The 24,243-nt window shown below is 44.8% G+C and overlaps 1 protein-coding gene across 1 annotated transcript in view; it reads right to left on the bottom strand.

Annotated features, from left to right (window-relative positions):
* Positions 1-24,243, bottom strand: part of GTF3C2 (general transcription factor IIIC subunit 2) — a 720,157-nt gene that overhangs the window by 638,377 nt on the left and 57,537 nt on the right. Inside the window, exon 3 of the mRNA XM_069236502.1 lies at positions 6,259-6,679. Coding sequence (XP_069092603.1) covers positions 6,259-6,679 — 421 coding nt within the window. The remainder of the gene's footprint in view (positions 1-6,258; positions 6,680-24,243) is intronic.

Here is a 24,243-nt window from a genome sequence, read left to right as displayed (position 1 = left end):
TTGTCCTTCTTTTGGAAGGCAAGTTTTCGTTTCATTCTGATTGGGGGAAGAGTGCTGATCTTCCCTGTATCTTTTTGAATAAAGAGCCGCCTTTGCGTGTGATCTGGCTCTATTGTTTGCAATTCCTCTTCAAATCTGTGTTTTCATTTGAGAGGACAGTCCTTGTTCCTCTGAATAGGAACTAATTTTCGGTTCGGATGCCGGATGTTTCGGCACCGAAACCTTTTCTGCTGCTTTCTTCGGCTCCGACAAAATCTTTTTTCTTTTCGGCGTCGTGCCCTCTCGGTGCCGACCAACTTCGGTGCCGCTGTCTCGGTGCCGAATCTTTTCGGAGCCACTCTCTCGGGCCCGAGATTGCTGCGTGCCTGTATCTCGACCGGAGTCGGATGACTTCGACACCAGCTCGCCCTTTTTCGGTGCCGATGGACGGTCACCTACTTTTCGGGTTAAGCCATGGCCTGTTGGCGGTGGCGTCCCCTGGGCTTTGGCAGTCTTTTCGTGAGTTTTATGTTTCGACGTCTTACTCACGGTTTTCGGCGTTTCTTCGGGATCGACCTCCTCAGAGTCCGATTCCTGGATGGAGAATGTTTCTTCCTCCTCCTCGAAACACCCTTGTCCTTTCGGCGCTGACGCCATTTGCAGTCTTCTTGCTCTTCGGTCCCGGAGTGTCTTCCTAGACCGAAACGCTCGACAGGCCTCACAAGTATCCTCCCTGTGTTCCGGTGACAAACACAAGTTACAGACCAGGTGTTGATCTGTATATGGATACTTGCTATGGCATTTTGGACAGAAGCGGAATGGGGTCCGTTCCATCAGCCTTGAAGAGACACGTGGCCGGGCCGACCAGGCCCCGACGGGAATCGAAAAAAACCCAAAGGGCCACCGGAGCTCTTCTCAATTCGGTGTCGATCTGTTGTAACTAACCCGATACCGAACGCAAACAATACCGACGATTTTTCCGAGATTCTAACTAACTTTCCGACCCGAAACACGGAGCGAAAAGGAACACGTCCGAACCCGATGGCGAAAAAAAAACAATCTAAGATGGAGTCGACGCCCATGCGCAGTGGAGTCGAAATGGGAGGAGTCCCTCGGTCTCGTGACTCGAAAAGACTTCTTCGAAGAAAAACAACTTGTAACACTCCGAGCCCAACACCAGATGGCGGGATGTGCACAGCATGTGTATCTGCAGCTACACATGCCATCGAACGAGGGTGTTTCTCTCACAAGTAGTCTCACGAGTAGTCAGGCTGAATTGTCTTGGGCAGTGTGGTCTAATGTCTAGACCAGCCTGGTGGACGGTCCGTGCATCTCCAGAAAAGTACATCACACAGTCCGGTACACTGTGAAAGTAAACAAAAAACTACCTTTTGAAGCATATGGTCAGTGAAAGGACACAGCCATTAGCCAATGGCAGTGACTGGAAGGAGTACTTGGTCCAGACTCCACATAATGGCATGACGGCAAAGCAGCAAAGAGCAGAAAGTGGAAGCAGACGATGTGCTGGCCAATCAGAAATACGTAAATTAGAGCGATGTTGGACTAAGCCAACTGAAACTTCAGGTAAGTAAGGGGCGGGTTCTACGGCTCTTAAGATTTTTTTATTCTCAAAAGATTTGCAAGCACAGCGCACAAGTGTGCACGTGCAGGTAAAACCTAAAAACTGAAGTATTTAACTCTTAAAGAAAATTTCCTGTCAACTCAATACTGAAGGGTCAGAACAAAATGTTTCTGAATGCTGTTAAATGACCATAAATTAAAATGAAAAGTTACCTTAATGATTAAGTTGACTCTTTATCTTCTGCCATTCAAAAAGTCACATTTACTGACAGCAGGTCTCGTGTACCCAGTGGCCAGTAGACACTGTGCTATATGTATAAGTGAAAAAATACAATATTTTGTTTAAATGGGAGAAGTTTAAAGTGCGGAAAAATGTTCCACATTTTAAACATTTTTGCAGAACTTTCTTCTGCACTTCAAATTTCTTCCATTAAAAAAATTGTTGTATGTTTGTGTTATACATAAAACGGTGCCACATATGGTGAAAGGTATGTCCTGTTCCACAAGTACATACAACGGAGGCTCACAGTCACTTGTACACTTCTAGTCCATTTGTATGTACACATGTTCATACATTCCCAGAACACCACGTTCTCACTGAAACACATGGCAGTCCTATCAAAGCGCCCCTAGTATTTTGTTCAAAATATTTTATCTGGATCTATGGACATTACACTCCAAGTCAATGAAGCTGGCCGTGGGGGTGTCCGGTAACAATGCACAATTTGTTTAGCCTTCAGTAGCTATGAGTTTTACTGATCAGAAGCAGCACTCACTGCAGAAAAGGTTGGAGACCCCTGGTATAAGGAATAGAGATCATTGCGTTGATGGCTGTTTGGTACAGGCTCTATGGCAGGCTCTATGGCATCCTTTAACAACCGAGCTTTTGTTTCCTCTTTGAGAAGGTGAGGGTGTTGAGGGTTGGTTTGCAAGGAGGAATGTTTTGTGGATGGGATTTAAGCTCAATACAGTGTCCCTTGCAGATAATGAATAGCACTCACTGGTCCGATGTCCTTTTTAGCACAACTGGTGACACTGTTGTGGCCTTTTCCCGACAGGAGTTTTGTGGTCAAGAGAATGTGAGTCAGGTCCAAGTTTGAAAGTGAAGGCTTCCTTTGGGGGATTTCTGAGACCTTTATCCCCTTATTTAAAACCTCCTCGGTAATAGCTCTTGCCAGCTTGCTGGTGATATTGTTGCTGCTATTTCTTTTCTAGCTGAGAGTTAATATCTGTGCCAAAAAAATGTTCACCGTCAAGCAAGACATTAGTTAGGTGTTGTTGCACCTCCAGCTTGCACCCAGCAATGCGTAGCCAGGCATGCCAACAAAGGATTATAGAGGAATGTATTCCTCTCGCAGCAGTGTCAGCACTATATAAGGTGCACCGTATGGTTGCAAGGGATATCTGTCTACCTTCTGCGACCAGATCCTCCCCTCATTCCTGTATTTGTCTGGGAGATGTATAAGGTCTTCCATGTCATCCCAGGTAGCCCTGTTATACCAAGACAGAAGTCCCAACGAATTAGCTGTGCACCAACTATTGGCATATATATACAACTGCCACCCTATTCACTGCTGCATCTATCCACTTACATGCTTTGTCTGAAGGAGGGGTTTCTCCAGTAATCTGGGAAGCTGCTCTTTTCCTTTCTGTTGTTACCACTAAGTAATCAGCTGTTGGGTGTGTCAGATATAAATTGGTTCAGTGGGTGGCAGGGGGGAGGGGGGGGGGGGGGGGGGGGGGAATGTACTTCCTCAATACGTGGTGTAAGGACTAGTTTTGCCCGGGACTGTAAATATCTCTGTGGAGACTTTAAACATGAACACTATCATCGGGGAGATTTGTACTGAGCAATTTGTCTTGCAAAGTGTCTCTACCAGGAAATCTGATCCGTCCTCTGTGGTATGCAGCTATAACGTAGGTGCCCGCTGACTAACACCACAGTATGAGGAGGTTATCATCCCTTGGTGATGCTTTCGCTGGTACTGAGACATCAATGTGTGGGGCTGACTATATTATATCATATGTATCCCATGGGTCCGGGCTTCGGACAGGGTGTCATTGTAAGTCTGTGTCATGTAAGTAATGACTAGAATTCCCTGTGTCTATTACTTTTGAGTGTATAGAAGATCGTGACAAGGGTGGTGGAGATAGTGGAAAAATCTGTTGCCGTAGGAATTCTGGCCTTATTCTCCATCTTTTTCCTCTTTGCAAGAGGTTGTGGGGGGGGGGCTGGGAGCAGTCTTCTGGCTCTTCTTTTTATGAGCCTTCTCAGGCGAGTGTTCATGTGCAATAGGGCATTTTTTTACGCAAGAGTTCATGCAAGTTTTCAAATATGTTTCCCTCAGACTCAGGAATCATTGTTGCCTCGGTCTTGAGCGCCGTATGGGTTTGTGTGTGATCCTTATACCCACTTTGGGAGTAGAAGGTGATGTAGAAACAGTCAATGCAGTTGCCTTTTGCAGAGTTGCAGTGTGGTTTTGCTTTGAGATCTTTTTCAGAGTTGATGTGTGCTTTGGCTCCGACGTGGTGTGTGTTGACATCATAAGTTGCTGGTGCCAAAGGGAGGCGAGGTGTTGGGAGTCTTTGCTGGCACAATAGGCTGAGCAAGTATCGATGGCTTGGTCGGCACTGAATACCTCTTTGTGTCATCTCTGTGTCTGTCCCTGCAGCCTGGTCGAGACAGAGGGTAGTCTCATCCTGTCTCTGCTCTGTGTCAGCCAAAACAGGAAGGCTGTGGCGCACCCAGGCGATATTGGGAGGACTCCTAGGTGTACATTCTTAAGAGTGCAAGGGGGTTATGGTTTTTGGGTACCCATGGCCCTTGGCGTGGTCCTCATCCTGGGTCTCAACCCGATACCAACTGTCCTTTCCTTTCCTTTCCTGACATGGCTGATTCCTCATCCTCTTTGTGTAGGCTGGACTCATCCGAGGCCAGATAGTGCGGACTGCATACAATCGTTCCCCCTACTAATGGAATGGAAAATCACCACCTTTCTTGATGCCAATCTGTAGGTGCAGTTCCTCGTCTGCTGAAAATTCTGCTGCCACCTCCATGTCATGGGCTAGGCTTTGGTCCCATCTAAAGTGGAGGGTTGTTTTATTTTTTTAACAGGCTGCGCAGTCCTGCTCTTTATGCTTCCGCGACAAGCAGAGGTTACAGATGTGCTTGTCTGAATATGCGTATTTAGCCCCACATTAAGGGCATTTCCGAAAAAGTCTATCCTTTTTTATTTCCATTACCAGGAGCCGATTATTAGCATTGGTTCCTGGAAAGCAGCTGTGGTGCTGAAGTAGATATGAACTCACACAGTGGCTGAAATCCTGGATACAACACTTGCTGTTGACTAAGCAAAGTTGGTTTTGTCAAGTTGAGGCCACTACGAGCCAGTTAGGCATCCACAAATCGCAAAGGCGGTGAAGAATCATGGAGCTCCAGTGTAATCTGTCCAGAACTGATGGCAGGGAAAAGTAAAAAAGAAGGAAAAAAAAAAAACTAACAATGGATCAATTGGACATGAGCATTCTCTCCAAGAGGAGGAGACTCAACTTCTTTGAGAAAAACAAGTTGTACAGTCTGATCCGAACACTAGATCATGGGAGTGTGCATAGCATGTGTATCTGCAGCCAACACGTTATAAATATGTTGTTCCCAGTCTTTTTGTAGCTCAAAGATAGTCAACTGCACCCCTTAGACAACTTTCCAAGTGTTGAATATCATCCATGTAAGACAACTTAAATCAAGCTGGCTGTTATCCGGATATCCATGGACTCTAATGCTCAGAAGAAGCATAAAAAGGTGGGGATATGCAAGTGGGGAGAGTGCAGGAGCCCTACAATATGAATAACTGTCATTCAAGCAAGGAGTCACAGTGAATGTAATGATCAAAGGGTATACAAATGATGGATGGCAGTCCCAACTTTTCCCCACTTTCGGTGAGATACGAAAGCATGAAAAGTCTATCTCTTACATCTCATTTTGACACTCAGATAAATTAGAGAAGTACTATACTCCTACCTAATAAATCAGACTGGACATGTACACTCCCCACCCAGATCGTGACCTTAAATTGTATTGAAATATTAGACAAAAAAAGTACAGTATATAAGGTTCAATATTTAGATATGCAGACATAGAAGAGGAAAACAGGGCATATATAACCAGTGCTGCTCAAAGTGGCAAGAGCAAACTCCCTTCTGCCATGCAGATCAGAAGTCTACAGGACATCCTACTATCACAAGCTATCAATGGAATAGTACCACATAATGAAAGCATGTCATTGTCTTGATCAGCAGATAAAATCATAAGTATAAATTAAAGTGCTGATCGCTTGCACATGTCTATTATACTATACAGTAGATGGATTTTCACATTTTTACTAGCTGCATAGAAGAGAAAAAGGCCAAGCAAACTGATTTGAACTCAAGCATTCCATCCCTCAAAGGAGAACAAATTCAACACTATAGGTTGACTATTAGTAACTTCTGTCACTGATGGCACTTAGACACGTAAGAAGTGCAGTATAAAGCATTATAGGAAAAAACATTAAACTTGACCACTGATTGACCAAGGGGAAAAGTCATTCATAACCTGCCAGCTGACATACAAAGATATAGAGTAAAAAAAAAAAATGGGAATGCGATTTGTTAAACAACTCCAAAAAAGGAAATCTTTACATAGTTCATTATTTAACTTACGCTTTGGCAGCTCTTCTTTGTGGACGTCCACCAGGTGTCATCTCAAGGACATCTGGCTCTTCCAGAAGTTTCTTTATGTATGTTGGCTTTTCAGGCTCCTTGTCCAAACCCTGTGCTAGCCGTATCATCATCAACTCTGCTTTAGACTTCCTTCCACGCTTCTTGTAAACTTTTACAGGCGGAGGTGTTGCAAGATCAGCAGACTCGGAGCCAAGCTCTGTAGTCCTAGATGCTGCTGATGCGTCATCCTGTGCTGGAGTTTCCTGAGAATTAGGTGGAGCAAGTTCCAAAGACATGGAGGACAACGTTGATAGGACAGTTTGAGATTGGTCATCTGTCTTTTTAGGCTTTACTAATCCTAATTCTACATCTGGATCAGTTAAAGCTTCTAAAGGTAAGGTGATATCTTCAGACACTCCACCTATGGAGAGAGAGGGGGAAAATGTTTGCATCAATTTATACACTTACTAACAGTTCAACATTCGCATCACTGACATGAGGATAAACTTTGGCAAACAATACAACCCTCAATATATCTTGCAAGAGAAGCGAAAGGCTAACCACAGAGAGAAGGTGGTAGTTTAGGATATTGGTTGCTAAAAAAAAAAGATAACTAAATAAATGCACATGCAGTGAATCAAAATGGAAAACCCATGCACAATAGGTGTGGCACTGATCCAGCATCTTGAGGGCACAGCTAAACTATATATTAGGAGCCACACTGTTTAGATGAAAGAAACAAACAAGTCACCTTCGATAACCTAAGATTTCTCACCTTTTGAATACCGCCCAGGCACCAGACTGAATTCAGAGAATTTTCTCAGCAATTTCCTCAAATGTCGGTAGGTGCCGTTTTATGGCTCAGAGCAGATTCATCCTACCTGGAAGGGATGTTGGGCCCCTATATAGCAGTCACCTCCGTGCATTGACATACATTTATTTCTGGTATCTGTCTGCAGAGTATGGCGTGGATCTTTGGCAATCAGATTGTGCCAGTGTGCACACCTCTAAGAAAGAATCTTAGTAACACAGACCAACAGTGTACAATTAACAGAACAGGGAGGACGGTTGATCGGTGAGGAATCGAAGGTTAGACAGGATGCTCACCAGAAAAAGTGTTACCGAAGGTATGTGTTGTTCCAACCGCAGACTCCTCACCTTGTGAATAAATACCCAGGCAGTATCCCCAGCCAGATGGTGGATCTGTGGAATGCCTCATATCAGGAAATCCTAAAGGACAGAATGGGCACAGTGTCCCTACCATCAGACTTGCCTATCCAGTCAGTAGTGCTTCATGAATATATGGACGGACACCCACATTACAGCTGGCAGATATTCAACATGGGCACACACCACACCAGAGCAGTGGTAGCAGCTTTTGTTCTGGTAGAATGGGCATATAGACCTTCAGAAGGCTGATTCTCAGCCAATCCATCAGAGTTTGATGTGCAGGGCAATCCATGGTCCACTTTTGCAGAGCTTTCCCTACTTCGCCGCAAGGACCACTACAAAGAGCTGATCGCCCACCCGGTAGTTCTTGATACGATTGACATAAAAAGCTCAGAGTGCTCTTTGTCCCTAGGTGATGAAGTTTCTTCCTCTTGGGACGGTTCAGAAGGAGCAAAGAAATCTGCCAGGGTAACAGATTGCTCTATGTGTAAAGGCATGACAAATTTCAGGAGCAATACTTCTTTGGTTCTTAAAGATAGCTTGTCCAGGAAGAAAGTTGTATACCGTTGCTGGACAAAGTGTTAGTAACTCACTCATGCGACAAGCTGATATTTTATCACTAAGAGTAACTCTGTTCAAAGTAAGTAAACAAAGAGGACAGGTATGCATTCGCTCAAATTGAGTGCACATCCGGAAAACGAGAAACAGACTGAGGTTCGATTGAGGCATCACAAATGTAGTTGGCGGGAAAATTAGTCAGCCCTTTTAGAAGGATAGACGATTAGGTAACCATAAAAAAGGACGGTAGGGCCTTTAACTGTTGCCACAGCAAGGTCTTGTTCGTCTAAGGATAAACAAAAGGGTAGTGTATCAGACATGTGGGCTTGCAAAGCTGTATATGCTGGGAAGAACACAAAAAAAATCTTCTCCAAACATCCTGTATAGATAGTTTTAGGGGACGGATGCCTGGCTGGCAAAATGACATTCACTACTTAATGAAGGAGATCCAAGGCTGTCAACTTCTGCTGCTCAAACTGCAAGCATGGAGGTGCAAGTTGTGCAGGGTCGGGTGCATGACCCTGCCCTGTTGCTGCAACTAGAGGTCCTTTCAAATAGGCAATTGGACTGGAAGACATCTGCTCATGGCCAAGAGTTCTGGGAACCATACTTTTCTGCCCCAAGTCACAGCCACTAGGCTGATTTGGGCTTGATCATTTGTGATGTTCTCTAGAACTCTGGGCAGGAGAGGTAGAGACAGGAAGGCGTACAGGAGTCCTGAGCTCCAACCAAGGCCTGTGGCAATGCAAAAAGCAAAAACAGTGTAAGTTTTCTGCGGTACCTAAAGACTGAGCCAGGTTACTATATATTGCTGGAAAATACTCTATGCTACCTTCAAGCGCAGCCACCATTCATGATCTAAAGGGAATGATGGTTGAGTTGGTCCTGCCAGTCATTTAAATGTCCAGCCAGGTGCTACACAACCAGAGAAATTTCCAGACAATTCAACCAGTTCTAGAGGCGCATGGGCTCCTGGCACAGAACCCACAACTCTGCTCTGCTTCTTGCAGTACCACATGGTGGTGGTGTTGTCTGCAAGAGCCTGCAACCATTCCCACTTCATGGACGGAAGGAAGGCCTTCAGCGCAAGTGAATCGCCTGGAATTCCAACTGGTTATGTGGAGGTGGGTTTCTGCCTGAGACCAACATCCTCTGACCTCCATTTTACCTGGATTACCTCTGCAATCCAGCACCGATGCATTCATCATGACCATTAGCTCTGGATGGGGCAGGGGAGAGAGGTCTGTCACTGGCCCAAATAAAGTGGGGTATATTAGCCACCACTACAGATTTTATGGAGTCTCCTTCAACACCTGGATAGAATCCGAAAGGTTCCCTGGGTCCTGAGCCCACTGTGACTTCACTGAAGAGTCCACGTGTGCACCTGACCTGGCGTGACCCACAAGTTAGATGCAGGAGGACACGATGCCCCAAAGAGGCTCTCACTGAGACCCAGGTGAAGAGTTGAAACATCAGGATTATAGCCCAAACATCCAGGACTTTTTGAGGCGGAGGAAAGGCAGAGAATAGCACAGTGTCCAAGATGGGTCCATAAAAGGGGAGTTCTGCAAAAATGTTTGGTGTGGTTCTGGCACATTCATGGAAAATCCCAGTGATGTCAACAGGTTGGCCATCAACTGCCGGTAAGCCACGATAGTCTGAGGCGAGCCCGCCTTTAGCAACCAGTTGTCAAGGTATGAGAATCCTGGTTTTCCCAACCTATGAAGATGGGCAGTGACCACTATCATCACTATTGTGAACATCAGAGATAATCAAGTAAGGCCGAAAGGGAGCACTGAAAACTAAAAGTGCTTGTGGCCTACCTGAAACCAAAGGCAGCGCCTTTGAGACTGCAAGACGGATATGTAGGAATAGGCGTTCTACTGAGACAATGCAATCATCTACCAGGGTCGGCAGAACACGGCTCAGAGTGTGCATTTGGAAATTGTCCTACGGAGGAAGCAGTTCAGGGAGTGCAGATCAAGGATGGGATGGAGGCTTCCGTTCTTCTTCTGCACCTGAAAATAACATGAGTAACTACCACACCTGACCTTTGATGCTGGCACCCTCACTATGGCTCTCTTGTCCAAGACTCACGAAATAGAAAAGTGGTGCTCCAGAATTTGTTGTGCAGTAGAAGATGTGTTTGCAGGAGGTGAAAAGGAAAGGCGTATCCATGTTGAACAATTTAGAGTACCCATATGTCTGAAGTGATACACTGCCATCCATGGAGGTAATGGGTGATCCAACCTCCTGTTGGGTGACAGAGGTGGGCAGGAGATTGGTTAGTCCCTTGCCCCCTGGGGCTTGGATGCTGTCCGACAGATCCTCGATCTCTTCTACAAAAGGCCTGGTAAGGTCTACTGCTGTAGAGGTAAAGTTGTCTTGTGGCCACTACTTGAACCATAGTTTGGTGCCATGAAAGTTCAAAACTGGTGGGGGAACTATCACACAGGTGCTACTAGTCCAAGAGTGCGCCTGGGTGCTTTGCTCTCTCAAAAATGCTCCAAGTCAGAGTTCAACTTGGCATTGAATGGCGTGTCCACTAGAGATTGCTGGAAAACACATAAGGTTTAATCCAAGTGTGCCGCTGAAGCATCACACAAGTACCGACTGCCCTACCCAAGCAGTCGGTAGTGTTCTGATCCAAACTGATAATTTATTTCATTGCATCCCAGTCGCCCTGTATAATCTGTTGAAGGCTGGTCCAAAGGTCATCTGGGAAAGCTGGCCAGATGTTAGCAACCATGTGACACAATGCATGCAAACTGCATCCCTGGAGGCAACTGGAGTCAACAGCCTTGAGGATGAGCCTCGTTGAGAAGAATATACATTTGAAAAACCCCTCCTGGTCAGAAAAGCATTAGGGATGAGCCTGCTTTTGGAGGCTTGAACTTCCAGGCTCTCCAGTACTGGATGCTGCAGGAGAAAAGCTGGGTCTCCTAGGGCAGATATATACCATTTATTTGCCTGTTCACTGGTGGGCTATATCCTTTCTTTGCCCATGTACGCAGTGTGTCAGTGAGGGCATCACTGAAAGCCAGGAGGGGTTCCTTTGAGGTCTACCATGACCACAGGACTTCAGTCTTGACCTCCATAGTAGGCAGTTACGGGTCTAAAATGTCTGGTGCTCATCTTATGACCATCGTAAAGGAGGCAGACTCAAGTAGAGCCAGACGTTGGATTGGAGAGAGCAGTGTCTGGAGGAGTGTCAGGACCACTGGCTTCCTCGAGGTCCAAAAAGGTTTATGTTGATGTATAGTTTAGAGGTATCATCAGCATCATCATCTTGGTCAAGGAGCCCATAATTTAGAGGATGCATTTCAGATTCTGAATAAGCAAATGGTTGAGAGGGTTGCGATTCAGATCAAGGTCATTGCAGATTCACTTCACAGTCCGAAAAGACTACCGGTTCCTCCTCCTGCATCAGTGGGGTTTCACGCTTGGGGCCCAAGGAGTCACTCATGGTGCCAAATGTGGGGTTGACAATGGCATCAGCCCTGGAAGTCAGTGCTGACCCAGGGATGGGGATGAGAGCCACAGTCTGTGTTGGGGACAGATCGACAGGTGGTAACATGACTGAAAGACTCCTTGGATGCATAAGGCCTAAAGTCTCTCCAGAGGGATCTGGTAGGGTACCAAAAGTTCAAAGCATGGCCTCCTTGTAGGCCTGGACCTGCTGCAGTGTTTTAATGGACCCAGGACCTCCTACTGAATCATGAAGAGAGCAGAGATCGATTCAGAGTTCGAAGACAAAGACCGTGACTTGAAGGTACCCTGGGGTCCACGCAATTCCTCATGATGGGCGTGTCGGGATGAGGGGGAGCAGTGCTTGGACTTCTTGTGCTTCTTTGACTTTCCTGTTGGATGTGATCTGGGAGAATCTCTTTTGAAAGACCTGCTTCAGGAAAGAAAGCATCTGGGTCTGACTTTGAGCGGATCGAGCCTTTCGGTGATGGTCTGTAACAAAGCTTGGCTTTGTGGTGCTGGATGAATTTCAGATTTACCCAAACGCATTTGTGGTACAACACCAAAGTGTGTGAGGAGCCCCGAACACCAGAGACAGGCCTTGTGAGGATCCATCACTCAGACTTGTTTGTGGCAATCCTTACAAGGTTAACCAGCGAACAATTTAGTCAATACGGCCTGACAAAAAAACGAGGAAGCAAGCTCCAGATCTGCATCAGTAGGTGCAAAAAGAAAAGGACTGATGTCAGCACACAAAGGTTCTGGCTATGTATTGCCCCAACATCACTTCTGGGCGAGTCAGAGCAAGCATGGACACCACCAACTGGCACAAGAGTGAACTGCTGAGAAAAGTCTCCTAACCCAATTTGGCACTTGGAACTGGGGGTTATTTACAAGGTGAGCAGTCTCCGGTTAGAGGTATCCATCAGAAAGCAGGGTTTAGTAGATCGGCAGAGTAAAGTCTTTGACAGAATAATACTACACTGCTTAAAGGTAGCGCTAGAGAACATGACCGAATTTTTAAAATGTACAGATGACTAGCATCAGTTTACAATGAATTCTGAGCACACAAACAGGTGATTTGGTGGAGCCAAATCCCGCCACACAGAACAAATAATGAAATAAGACAAAATAAAACCTGAAAATTACATATAAGGAGAATAGTTCTACTTTCTGTTTTGGTGTTTGGTTTCACAAATGATGCAACGTGGGCATCGAGTACTTCTGTAACAAACTCATTCACCACAAACATTCACAAGAAACCCTCTAATGGCAGCAATTGAAGCGCTAGGAGGTGGTATACAATTTCACAAGTATATAATGAGATCTGAACAAACTATTAGAGCACAATGAATTTACATATTCAAACATTTGAATCTCGCTTTGGTCAAATGATTCCCAAACTGAAAGAAAAGAGATAATTTAGTTTTGTACTGTAAACAGGTAGCAATTCATACTACTAGAGAGGAGCCAACGCAAAAATCTGAATGTTCTATGGTATTAGTGTGTATTCTGTGGCTTGGTGGGAGAGATTCAAATGACACCTATACTGAAGGCAGGGAATATAAATCTGAAATGACGAAGAGCTGGTGCAAAAATAGTTTGGTGTGTGGTGCATGTTGAATCTGTGAAACTAAAGTGTACATTCATAGTTCAGTCATGTGAAGGGGCATAATTATTGTTGATTAAAAACTGACAATTGCATCAAAATGGGACAGATGCCCAATCCCATACAAGAAACAGATGGAAAAGCTTTTTACTTGTGTGAAAATAATGTGATGTTTACTTAGCAATAACTTACCTGGAGTCACTGCTTCTGTAGGAATCCTCACTGATAGTTATAAACATTAGAATTATTATTATTTTCATTTGTGGAAACCCAAAACACTTTACATTGAATTGTCGTCAATAGAGTTAGGCACATAAGGTGCCACTGAACATATGTCCATAAGAAGTAGCAACCTTAGGAAGCCTATCTAAGGCACACTTTTTTCTAAAATAAAATTCTAAAATATAAACTGGTTATGTCTAAAATTTCCTGCAAGATTACACTACATCCTGTGATATGTAAAATTAAGTAAACTCTGCCTAACATTTAATAGAGAAATGCAACCCAACAGGCTTACATTATAAATAAGTGAAAACAGACTACTATCCTTTATGGCATTTTTTGCCCAGCTCATGAGAAATGGATCAAAGAACACCTTAAGGTTTCACACCCGATTTTTCAAAGAGATTTTGTGGGAAAACAGACTGTTATGCATGGTCACCCCTTTTGTTCCGCCTTCAGTTGGACCCTATATTTTTATTGTTGGTAGACCTCTGTGCACTGATAAACAGTGATTAAGTGCCAAAGCTCCCCCTTCAAAAAATGGCCACATTTGCATATTCCTTATTGGTATATTTAATTTACCTATACGTTCCTAGTATATGGCAAAAGATGCACACCAATTCAAAAAAATGGCTTCGTATGTGGTATTCTGGCAAACGCATTCTGTGAGGCATTTATGGATTCCTCATCACACCAACAACACGCTTCTAACCACTGGTACAGTGGCTTTGGAAGCTGGAATGTTAATGCACATTTACTCCCAGGGAGTGGCATGACATCCTACATAAATGTCTGTGCCTCTGCTTGTAGAACCTCTGACAAATAAATTCTGCTCAAAATAGCACATTATTGGTACTACATGTCAGCTAGAATGGCCAAATGAAGGCTGGTGGAGATGACAATTGCTGGAGGCTGTGTGGACAACCTGGCATGCTGACATATCCTCCGGCGCTGCCCCCAAAATACAACTGTTCTGGACAGAGGTCTTGGCAGACGTTGATGAGATATACGACACTGAGCTATCCAGGTTCCCCAGTTATATTTTACTAGGCCTTCCAAATGCATTAACCTATCCTTTGAAATCAGCACAGGGATGGGCCATAACCCTAGCCCTTGGTGCAGCTAAACAGGTCCTTTTATCCCGCTGGAGTACCGACACGATTATAATGGCATAAACTATGGGAACTGCTGGCCGTGGAGAAACTGACTGCTGTGGTAGCTCGCATGTTGTCACGGTTTGTAAAAACTGGGGGTCTTGTATAAGGTTTATATCTAATGAGTTCAGGGAGCTGACCTGCCCAGCATATCAACGCATACTCATCTCACGCAGGTAGACCATTCTGCTGATGGAAACATAAATGTGAAATTCTTTGGTAACCCTCTCCTGCATGTGACCTAGGAGTCCTATATATTTCACTTCAAGACCGTCAGGCAAACACTCTCCCTTTTTCCTAGACTCCCTAAATATCCCTCCTTATCTCCTAGTTTCCATCACACAACTGCCAATTGTTGTTGTCATCGACTTTCTATTGTCCCCCAACTACTATTGGATGTAGGTGGGATGTTTGTTGTATTGTACCCTGACTTAAAATAATAAAAACGTATTTAAACCTAAAAGATGTACCCAAGGACTGAAAGTTAAATGCCACTAGTGGACCACAGACCCTATTGTGCCATACACTACAGTTACAGTGTAAAGCATGGCTTCAGGTCTATCTATATACATATTGACAGGTCAAAAAGCCCCTTTTAAACATTAATAAGTCACCCCTATTTACGTCTTGCTGTCCAAAAGGAAGGGTGCATGATATATAAAAGTAGGACATGTAGAAATTCAAAATTTACTTACAGAGCCTGGCACCAAAAGCTAATTTTCACAGTAGCAGCTCTAGCTGTCCCAGGTTAAAAACTAGAGTGCACATTAAAAGCCTAATGTTTTTCTGGAATGGGACTTGCTAGACAAATAATTTAATAACTATTTGTAATAGCTATTAGAAATCTAAATCAATGGTGAGGTCGAATTTTTAATAAATATTAAGGAAAAGTAAGTTTTAGAAAGTTACCTTTTCCCTGCCTGACTTTCCAGGGGGCTAATTTGCATTTCCTCTCAAACCTCTCCCAGCCAGAGATTAGCATTTAAATAGGTGTGAAATGCTTCCCAGGAGCAAACCTCAGGCAGACCTAAATGGCAGAGAGGACTCCTCTGAACCTCACAAAATATGCAGGGTCGGGTCTGTGAGAATCCTTTTGACATTCGTGTCAAATGCTGCTTCAGTGTCAAATACTGCTTGACAAGCCTGATGGTTTTACATGTAACACTTAGGGCATAGTTGAAAGTAAGGGAAAAAACAATGACAATATAATTCTTGTGTATCCACTGTCGGGTTGCTAAAGGACCCTGATTTATCCCACCAGACATCTGTCTCTGGACTTTACATATAACATGAGGGGCACATCTGAAAGGACAAGAACCAGATGATAAGACAACTTTTGTGTACCTACCATCTGGTTATTGTTGCACTCTGTGTTGTTCTAGCACATTTCTGTTTCTGGATTTATTGTGGGTACGGTGGTTGCACACAAACTGGATTTTAGTGTTAGATATTGGAGGACACATAGGATTGCCATAGTACACCACACACACACACACACACACACCCCTAGAAGTCATTCCCACCCACTAGCTCATGCCAGGCATAAATAGGGCACCTTCAGGCACCAGGTTCTGATGGAAAAGTCCTGCTCCCTCTTGTACCCAGGACAAAAAAGGCTGACCTTCAGTTCAAGCTACAGGGATGCAACAAGCTACAAGATTCCTGGCCAGCTGATCAGTAGCAAATGAATCTCTACTGGACCCTGCTGTTGGCCTCTGTTTTACACTCCAAAAGTCTTTAAGTGTTTTCCCCGAGGTCCTGGGGTGGCTCTAGAAGTGTACACCTTAGTGTAGATGGGGACTTAAAGGACTCAGAAGGTAAAATCTTTGACCAGAACAAACCTTGTAGCGTTTCCAAACCACACTCCATTATTAAGCCTCAAATTGTGCCTAGACCCCAGCCTACTGCAACCATTGACTATCATTGGCACTTTGTCCTTTTTGGAGCTAATCCTACTTAAAACTTTAAAAATGTATTTCTCTGGCTCCCGTTATTGAAGGTTTGTCATTATCTTTATTAAATGTTACTTTCTTTTTCACGCTCAGTTAGGGATTTTTAATGTTTTGCATTTTGATTTCATTACTGTTTTGGTGCTGCATAAAAACATTATACATTGCCCTAAGGAATGCCTGTCAGCTCAGTGCCATACCTACCAGGGGTTGAGCTCAGGTTGTGACTTTGAAGCTTTACCTGACCAGGGTTGTGATTATTCTTAAAGCCCTTAACTTCTGGGTGTTGCAAACCCCAGTGCTCAACCCTTTTTTGTTCATTTGGGATAGCTCCCACGTAGGGCTCCAAAACATTTTACCACATAACGGATACACAGCAAATGTGGGCCTTTTTTTTTTTAAATCAACATCCTTGGGATTTCTAAAGGTACCCAGGATTTGGCCATTCACCTGGATGGGCCTGAGAAATTAGGCAAAGTGAGCTAAATTTGTAGGTTTTTTTTATTGGGGGGGGGGGGAGCAAAAACCTTATGTTTTACCACAGTTTCGGCATTTTCCAGAGGCAGTCTTTTTTTCTTATTATTTCAGCGTGCAACCTACTTCCAGCTTGTGGTGGAAACCAGTGTGAAACCCAAAGCTACTGCTTTCTGAAGAGAAGACAACATTCTGAATTTAGCAAGGGGTCATGTGTATAGATCCCTTAAGGTTTTCCCAAAGAAACTAACTGTTGAAATAAAGAAATACTGAAAATGAGTAGAAAAAAAAAGTCAATTTGTGACATTTCCATCTGTAACTTTTTGTCACAAAGGCGGATATTTGAAATCAATATACCATTACATCCGCTAGACCCTTCTGGTTGCAGGGATATATAGGGTTTGTAGCTTCTTCAATAACCCGAGGTACCCAGAGGCAACAAGTGAACCGCACCATACAATGATTTTTCACTGGAAGCCAAGTGTAGACCAACTGATATGGTAAAATATGTTAAGTGAAAATGGTATCAAGGAAACTACGTATTTCTGAAATGGGCACGAGATAAGGAGTTAAGAAGCAGCGGTTATTTGTACATCTCTGAATTTGTGTGTCCCCATATTAACATATGACTTAGAGGGTATTTTTCAAAATGTCTTCTTTTTTGCACACTGGCTTACATTCTGAAGGCATGAATGCAGTGAAATCCGGATGGTAATAACACATTTTCCGCTAATCTATGCTCCCAGATATCTTCCAATAAAATTTTTTTAAACGGAACAAAACACAAGAACGACACATCATATTTTTCCACTAGAAACTGGTCCTTTTCTCCCAATGTTGGTAGCTCTGGATTTTGGGCCCTTGCTCAGCCGGCACCTACGGAAACCTAGCAAACTTGCACATTTCTGAAAACTAGGTGCCTGAGGGAATACAGGATGTGGTGACTTGTGTGGCTCTCGGCAGGCTTTTTTTTTTTTTTAACCCAGAATACACTGAAAACCTCAAACTTTGACTTAAAAAAAAAAAAATACACATTATCCCCACATCTCTGTTGGAAAGTTCGGGAATCGGTGGGACAGTTCCTGCAGGGGGGAGGTGTGAAGCACCTCCACCCAGTACAGGCTTTGTTACTAGCCACAGAGTGACAAAGGCACTCTAACCATGTGGCCAGCAACATGTCTCAAGTGTTGCAGGCTGCTAGAACTAGTCAGCCTACACAGATAGTCGGTTTAGGTTTCAGGGGGAACCTCTAAGCTGCCCTCTGGGGTGTATGTTACAATAAAATGTACACTGGCATCAGTGTGCATTTATTGTGCTGAGAAGTTTGATACCAAACTTCACAGTTTTCAGTGTAGCCATTATGGTGCTGTGGAGTTCGTGCATGACCGACTCCCAGACCATATACTCTTATGGCTACCCTGCACTTACAATGTCTAAGGTTTTGCTTAGACACTGTAGGGGCATAGTGCTCATGCACTTATGCCCTCACCTATGGTATAGTGCACCCTGCCTTAGGGCTGTAAGGCCTGCTAGAGGGGTGACTTATCTATACTACATAGGCAGTGTGAGGTAGGCATGGCACCCTGAGGGGAGTGCCATGTCGACTTACTCGTTTTGTCCTCACCAGCACACACAAGCTGGCAAGCAGTGTGTCTGTGCTGAGTGAGGGGTCCCCAGGGTGGCATAAGATATGCTGCAGCCCTTATAGACTTTCCCTGGCATCAGGGCCCTTGGTACCAGGGGTACCAGTTACAAGGGACTTACCTGGATGCCAGGGTGTGCCAATTGTGGAAACAAAAGTACAGGTTAGGGAAAGAACACTGGTGCTGGGGCCTGGTTAGCAGGCCTCAGCACACTTTCAAATCAAAACTTAGCATCAGCAAAGGCAAAAAGTCAGGGGGTAACCATGCCAAGGGGGCATTTCCTTACAGATTCCATGTGGATGTATGAGGAATTCTGAGTGGAATTACTCTTTTAAGGCCTTCCATAAAGGCCTTAATAAATGGCACTTTGAACAAAGGTAAGTGTTACCTATTTTGCAGATAGGCAGCCACTGCAGCTAGATGAACGCATACTGTAGTGTAAGCAAGGCCAGAGAGCTGTAAATGAAGAAGGTAGCAAACAATGTTTTGCAAAGTTTTATCAAATGGATCAATGTGTTTTTTACGGCAGTAAAAGACAGATCTTTTCCATTGAGCTGCATAACATGCTCTAGTTGTAGGCCTACAAGGTTCTTTAAGAAAGGTCATACATTCAGGTGGAAGATTTAGCTAACCAAATTGTATAACCTCAGGAGTCAAATGGCAAGGTTGAGTTGATTTGGATTTGGATTTCTCCATGGTTCTGAGTCAGAAGGTCCATGATGTGGTGAAGCTTCTTTTGGGGCTGGAGGTGGGGGTGGGGGGCTGGGGGGAGGGGTACGTACTATGGATAGTTCAAGTAGTGTAGTGAACCACGGTTGACGAGCCCAAGTAGGAGCTACTAGTATGAGGGAGACAGACGCTTGTCTAAGCCTCCGTGAACCACAAATGGAAGAAGAGGGAGCGGCAGAAAAGCGTAGGCCACTTCATTCATAGAGCACTGCCCTTGGGTAGTGGGTTTGGGAACCTGGAGGCAAAGTTTGGGCGTTTTGCACTGTCTTCAGTTGCAGACAGGTCTATCTGTGGAAATCCCCACTTGTGGAAGAATGGGAATAGGTCAGGTCTATCTGTGGAAACCCCCCCCCCCACTTGTGGAAGTACGAGAATAGGATCCGAGGGTGAAGTTCCCACTTGTGAACTTGTTGCTGCACCCTGCTGAGGTCAGCAAAGTAGTTGTCAGTGCTGTAGTGCTCACCCTGAGAATGAGGTGGAGAGAGCGTGGTTGAGTTGATGGAATCAAGGATGGAAGAGAAGGTGGTTTTGGTGGAGAAGTAAATGGAGGAGGCTGCAGGAGGGTAGTAGCCTTGTTCGTCTTCCTCTTTTTAACAGGTACCAGCAATTCTATTTCTTTTCCAAAATAAAGTTAGTGCTTCGATGGAGGTGGCGCTGACACCACCACCACCAGTCTTGGCTAATATACGGCCAGTCTGAGCCTGTGTGTGCAGTGGTTTTTGGAGTGGATCGAGCCATTCCTGCATTGTCTGGAGGACTGGTTCGGGAGCCAATTTTGATTCCGGTTTCAAACCTTTTGATAAAAATTGGTTTCAGGGCCGAAGTGGTCAGAGATGAAGATGTGAGAGCTGAGAATTAAGAGGGTTAGCTCGGTGCAGAAGCCATTGGTTTGGCCTGCCGTTTCGATGCCGAGCCCTAGGGTGGGGCATCCACAGCAGATGGTCGGCGCCAACCACGGCCTGCTGGCAGTGGTAGCCCGGGAGCTGTATGTTTGTTCAGGACCAAATGTTTTTTGGGTGGCAGGACGGGGATGTTAGTACTCATGATATGGTGACCTGGTGGAAGGTCCTGCATCTAGAGGTCGATCGCCAAGCTGAAGTCGGGGCCAGAGTCTTGTAGGGAAAAAGCCTCTTCTTCAGCCTCCTGGAGCCGGTGTTTCTTCAAACCCCCACACCCCCAAAAAATGCTGCATCTCGTTGCAACACACCCTTCAGTCCCGTAAGGTTTTCTTTACATCGAAATGATAGACAGGCCACACAGTCTTCTTCCTTGTGATCGGGAGACAAGCACAGATTGCAAACCTGATGAAGGTGGGTACTTAGCGTGGCACCTCAGGCAGAAACGGAATTGAGTCCTGCAGCTTGACATGAGGGTCATGAGCCCAGAAGGACCTCACCCCCCTCCCCAAGCACACCGGCAGGAGGTCGTCCCCAATAACGTTCTACAGTGACCGAAGGCGCATAGATTAAGACTTGTGCTTCTGCTGCGTGAAATACTCTGCAGCTTGACACAAGGGTCACAAGCCCAGACGGACCACACCTCCCAGGCACACTGGCAGGTAGGAGGCCGCCAACGTTTTGCCACGCCCGAAGGTGCATTAATTAAGACTCATGCTTCCACTGTGCTGAATAGTCTGCAGCTTGACACGAGGGTCACAAGCCCAGAAGGACCACACCTCCCAGGCACACCGGCGGGAGGAGGCCGCCAACTACACTGTGCTCAACCTTAAGTCGCAGAAATTAAGACTTGCACTTCCGCTGCGTGGAATACTCTGCAGCTTGACACTAGGATCACGAGCCCAGAAGGACCATACCTCCCAGGCACACCAGCGGGAGGAGGCCACTAACGACGCTTTGCTGTGCCTGAAGGCGCATAAATTAAGACTCGCGATTCTGCTTTGCGGAACACATGTGGGACGCACCTGGTCCCATCTGCACCCATCCGCAGCCGACCGAGGCTGGGCTGGGCTTGCCCACTTGGTTTTAGGTTGCTATTATCGGCCGCCCACTTTAATGTTGTGTGGATATAGTAAATAGGCTGGCAAATAAGTAATGACGAGTAAGTAACCGGGACGTCAATTTATACCATCATTGCTAATCTATCCTGGGTGCTTATTATAGTTGTTGGGCTGACTTATAGAATTGGGGGTTAATATTCAGTATAAAATATGGGCAAATGTAAAGCTGGAAGCTAGAAGGTAGACACTCAACCAAGTTGTTCCGCCGACTCCTTTTTAGTACGTGTGGTGGGGGTTATCACTAAAGAATAAAACTATAGACGTGGCTGGAAAGGTGCCTATCTCTAGGGTGCAGAATGAAGCAATAGGGGGGTGGGGGGGCTCTCTAGCCCAATGGATATAGTAACTGATATTCATCACGGCTTAGAGATGGATGTAACGAGGAATGGTGGAGAATACCTTAGACATATGGACTCATTCACCGTTACACAATACCAGTCGCACATTCACCTGCCGTAAAAAGGAAAAGACGGTGCAGAAAGGGGGTTGATGGTGATTTGAGCCCTCTCGTATCAGCCAGCCCTGATCCTATATCATGGAATAATTTTATATCTGCTATTAATGATTTGCTTAAGCCACTTATAGATAAGTTGGACAAACTCGAAGGGGAGGTAGTGAAAATAACTGCCATGTACCAGAAGCTTTCTTCGTCTACAGTGGCCCCTAACGTTCAGACAGCTGCTTTACATAATGCTCTGCAAAATGAGCTTGGCCCCGTAGATACCCCACAGGGCACAGATTCTGTAGCTGGAAGTTAGGAGGGGCAGCCAAGGAAGGATTGTGGTGTAGGTCAATCTGGTGGGCAGAGCGCAATCACCAACGCTAGGTTGCATGGTTCGACATTGGGTGGTGAGTGTCATAGTACTGCCTTATGGAATGTTCAAGGTCTATGTAATAAGATCAAGGCAAAGGAGTGGTTTAACACTGTCAACGACCTTGATTTGATCTGCATCTAAGAAACATGGTGCGTTTCTCCCATTCACATACAAGGATTTACCTCACATTTTTTGAATGGCACTGCTTCCCAATTAGGAAGGGCTAAGGGTGGGCTCCAGGTGCTTATCTCAAACAAACTCCCTGTAGTGGTTAATTAGACCTCCTGGGAGACTCCTAATTTCCAACTGTTGTGGTTAAAATATAAGAGCATGGTTGATGTCGTATTAATCAATTATTATAACAAGGTTTTTAATTCCACTCATTGCAGAGTAGTCCATGCTTTGGATCAGGGTTTAGACCAATTTTTACCCCCAATCCACTCAAATTTTATTATATTATGGGCTGGAGATTTTAATATCCAACCTTGCTCCCTGCCAGAAACCCGAACCTGTGGGTGTATCAGTCATGAGGGGGTAGGTTACGACCATTTTTGCCATAACGACTATGGTGAGGCCCTTAACTCGACCCTACCCAGATATGATTTGATGTTATTGAGATGTAAACATCGAGATAACGGGGAGGAGATTCCATCTTTCATCTGTTATTGATCATATCATAGTGTCTTCATTCGCCAATAGTGTATGTGATACTCCCTATATTGTTCAATCATCACTGAGTGATCATGACTTGATTATCCTCCCAACTGTATTCTGTGGTCCAAAGTGTGTGTCTCATAGCACCATGAATCAGGTCAAGACTCAGAGGATAAATGGTGTGAGACTGAAATGGAAAGATACTGACCCAGATGGCCTACTGCAGAATATTGTACTATTGTAAGGAAGGGTGGGGGGTCTGAATTTAACTATTGCTTGCATGATGAAAATTAACCTTTACTGTTACTCAGTTGCTTTAACAAAGTTATTTCTTATAATAAGCTTCTTTTGATCAGCCAACCAAAAGCCAGGCAGACAGAGGAAAAGAGGGTGGTTTGACCATGTGTGCACTAAAGCTAAAGGGGGAGGCTTAAGATAGCTTTTCACACATCACCCAGAGACCCTTGGTGACTAGGTCATTGCGTGGAAAATACAGGGGAAGTCTTGGAGCGAAGGAAGAAACAGTGGAGGGAAAAGGCATTGTCAAAACTAGCCCTGGCTACGGAAACAAATAACAAATTGTTTGGGGACATAGTAAACGACCCTTTTTGTCTGATTGAACATCTCCTGGATCAGGCTCCAGCCTATCCTGTGTAGCGTGGGTGGCCACATTTCTGAGGTCTTTAAGAAAAAGAGAGGGGAAGTAGATATAGTCGGACAACAGGAGTCGGTGTTTGTATCTCAATCATTTAAATATTACTATGGCTGGCCTGGCTATTTTAGCAAGTGCTGGCAGCAGGACCCCAGGTCTGGATGTGGTACCGGTGGATATTTCTAAATCAAATAGCAAACTTTAGGCACTTATCTTGACTAGGGTGTTTTATATAGTAATAAACATTGATATCCTGATGTCTTGGACTAAACCATTATCGTATTTATCTATAAGAAAGGAGATAAATCAGACCCCAAAAACTATCAGCCAAAATCACTGCTGGACATCTATGAAAGTCTTAAGTAGGGTTCTACTGGCAAGACTCAATGAATGGGCATTGGATAATAATATCCTCTCTCCGGTCCAGTTCAGGTTCAGGAAAGAATTAGGTACCATTGAGCAATGTGTGAATCTTGACCAGCTGATCGGGAAATATACAAAGGGTAAAATAGGGGCACTATATCTCTGTTTTGCTGGTCTCAGTAGCGCCTTTGAGTTAGTGGAGCATGCCCTTATGTGGCCTTCACTATAAGAAATGGGTGCCCCAAGGTATATTATTGACTTCCTGGCCCATCTATACAAAGATTTAACATGTAAAGTCCAATTTGGGCCAATAGGAGAATGCACCACCCCTTTTAAGATCAGAAGAAGCATTCACCAAGGCTGTGTCCACGCCCCGTTATTGTTCTCGCTATTCCACAATGGGGTGGATAACATGCTGCAGGCTATTCAGGCGGACCCACCTTATGTGGCACGGCGCCCCATACCTGTGTTACTATATGCAGAGGATGCAGTCTTGATCACTGGGACC

This window comes from Pleurodeles waltl, chromosome 5 (assembly GCF_031143425.1).
Source record: "Pleurodeles waltl isolate 20211129_DDA chromosome 5, aPleWal1.hap1.20221129, whole genome shotgun sequence".
NCBI classification, from domain to species: Eukaryota; Metazoa; Chordata; class Amphibia; order Caudata; family Salamandridae; genus Pleurodeles; species Pleurodeles waltl.
This window is presented reverse-complemented; position numbering and strand designations above follow the sequence as displayed.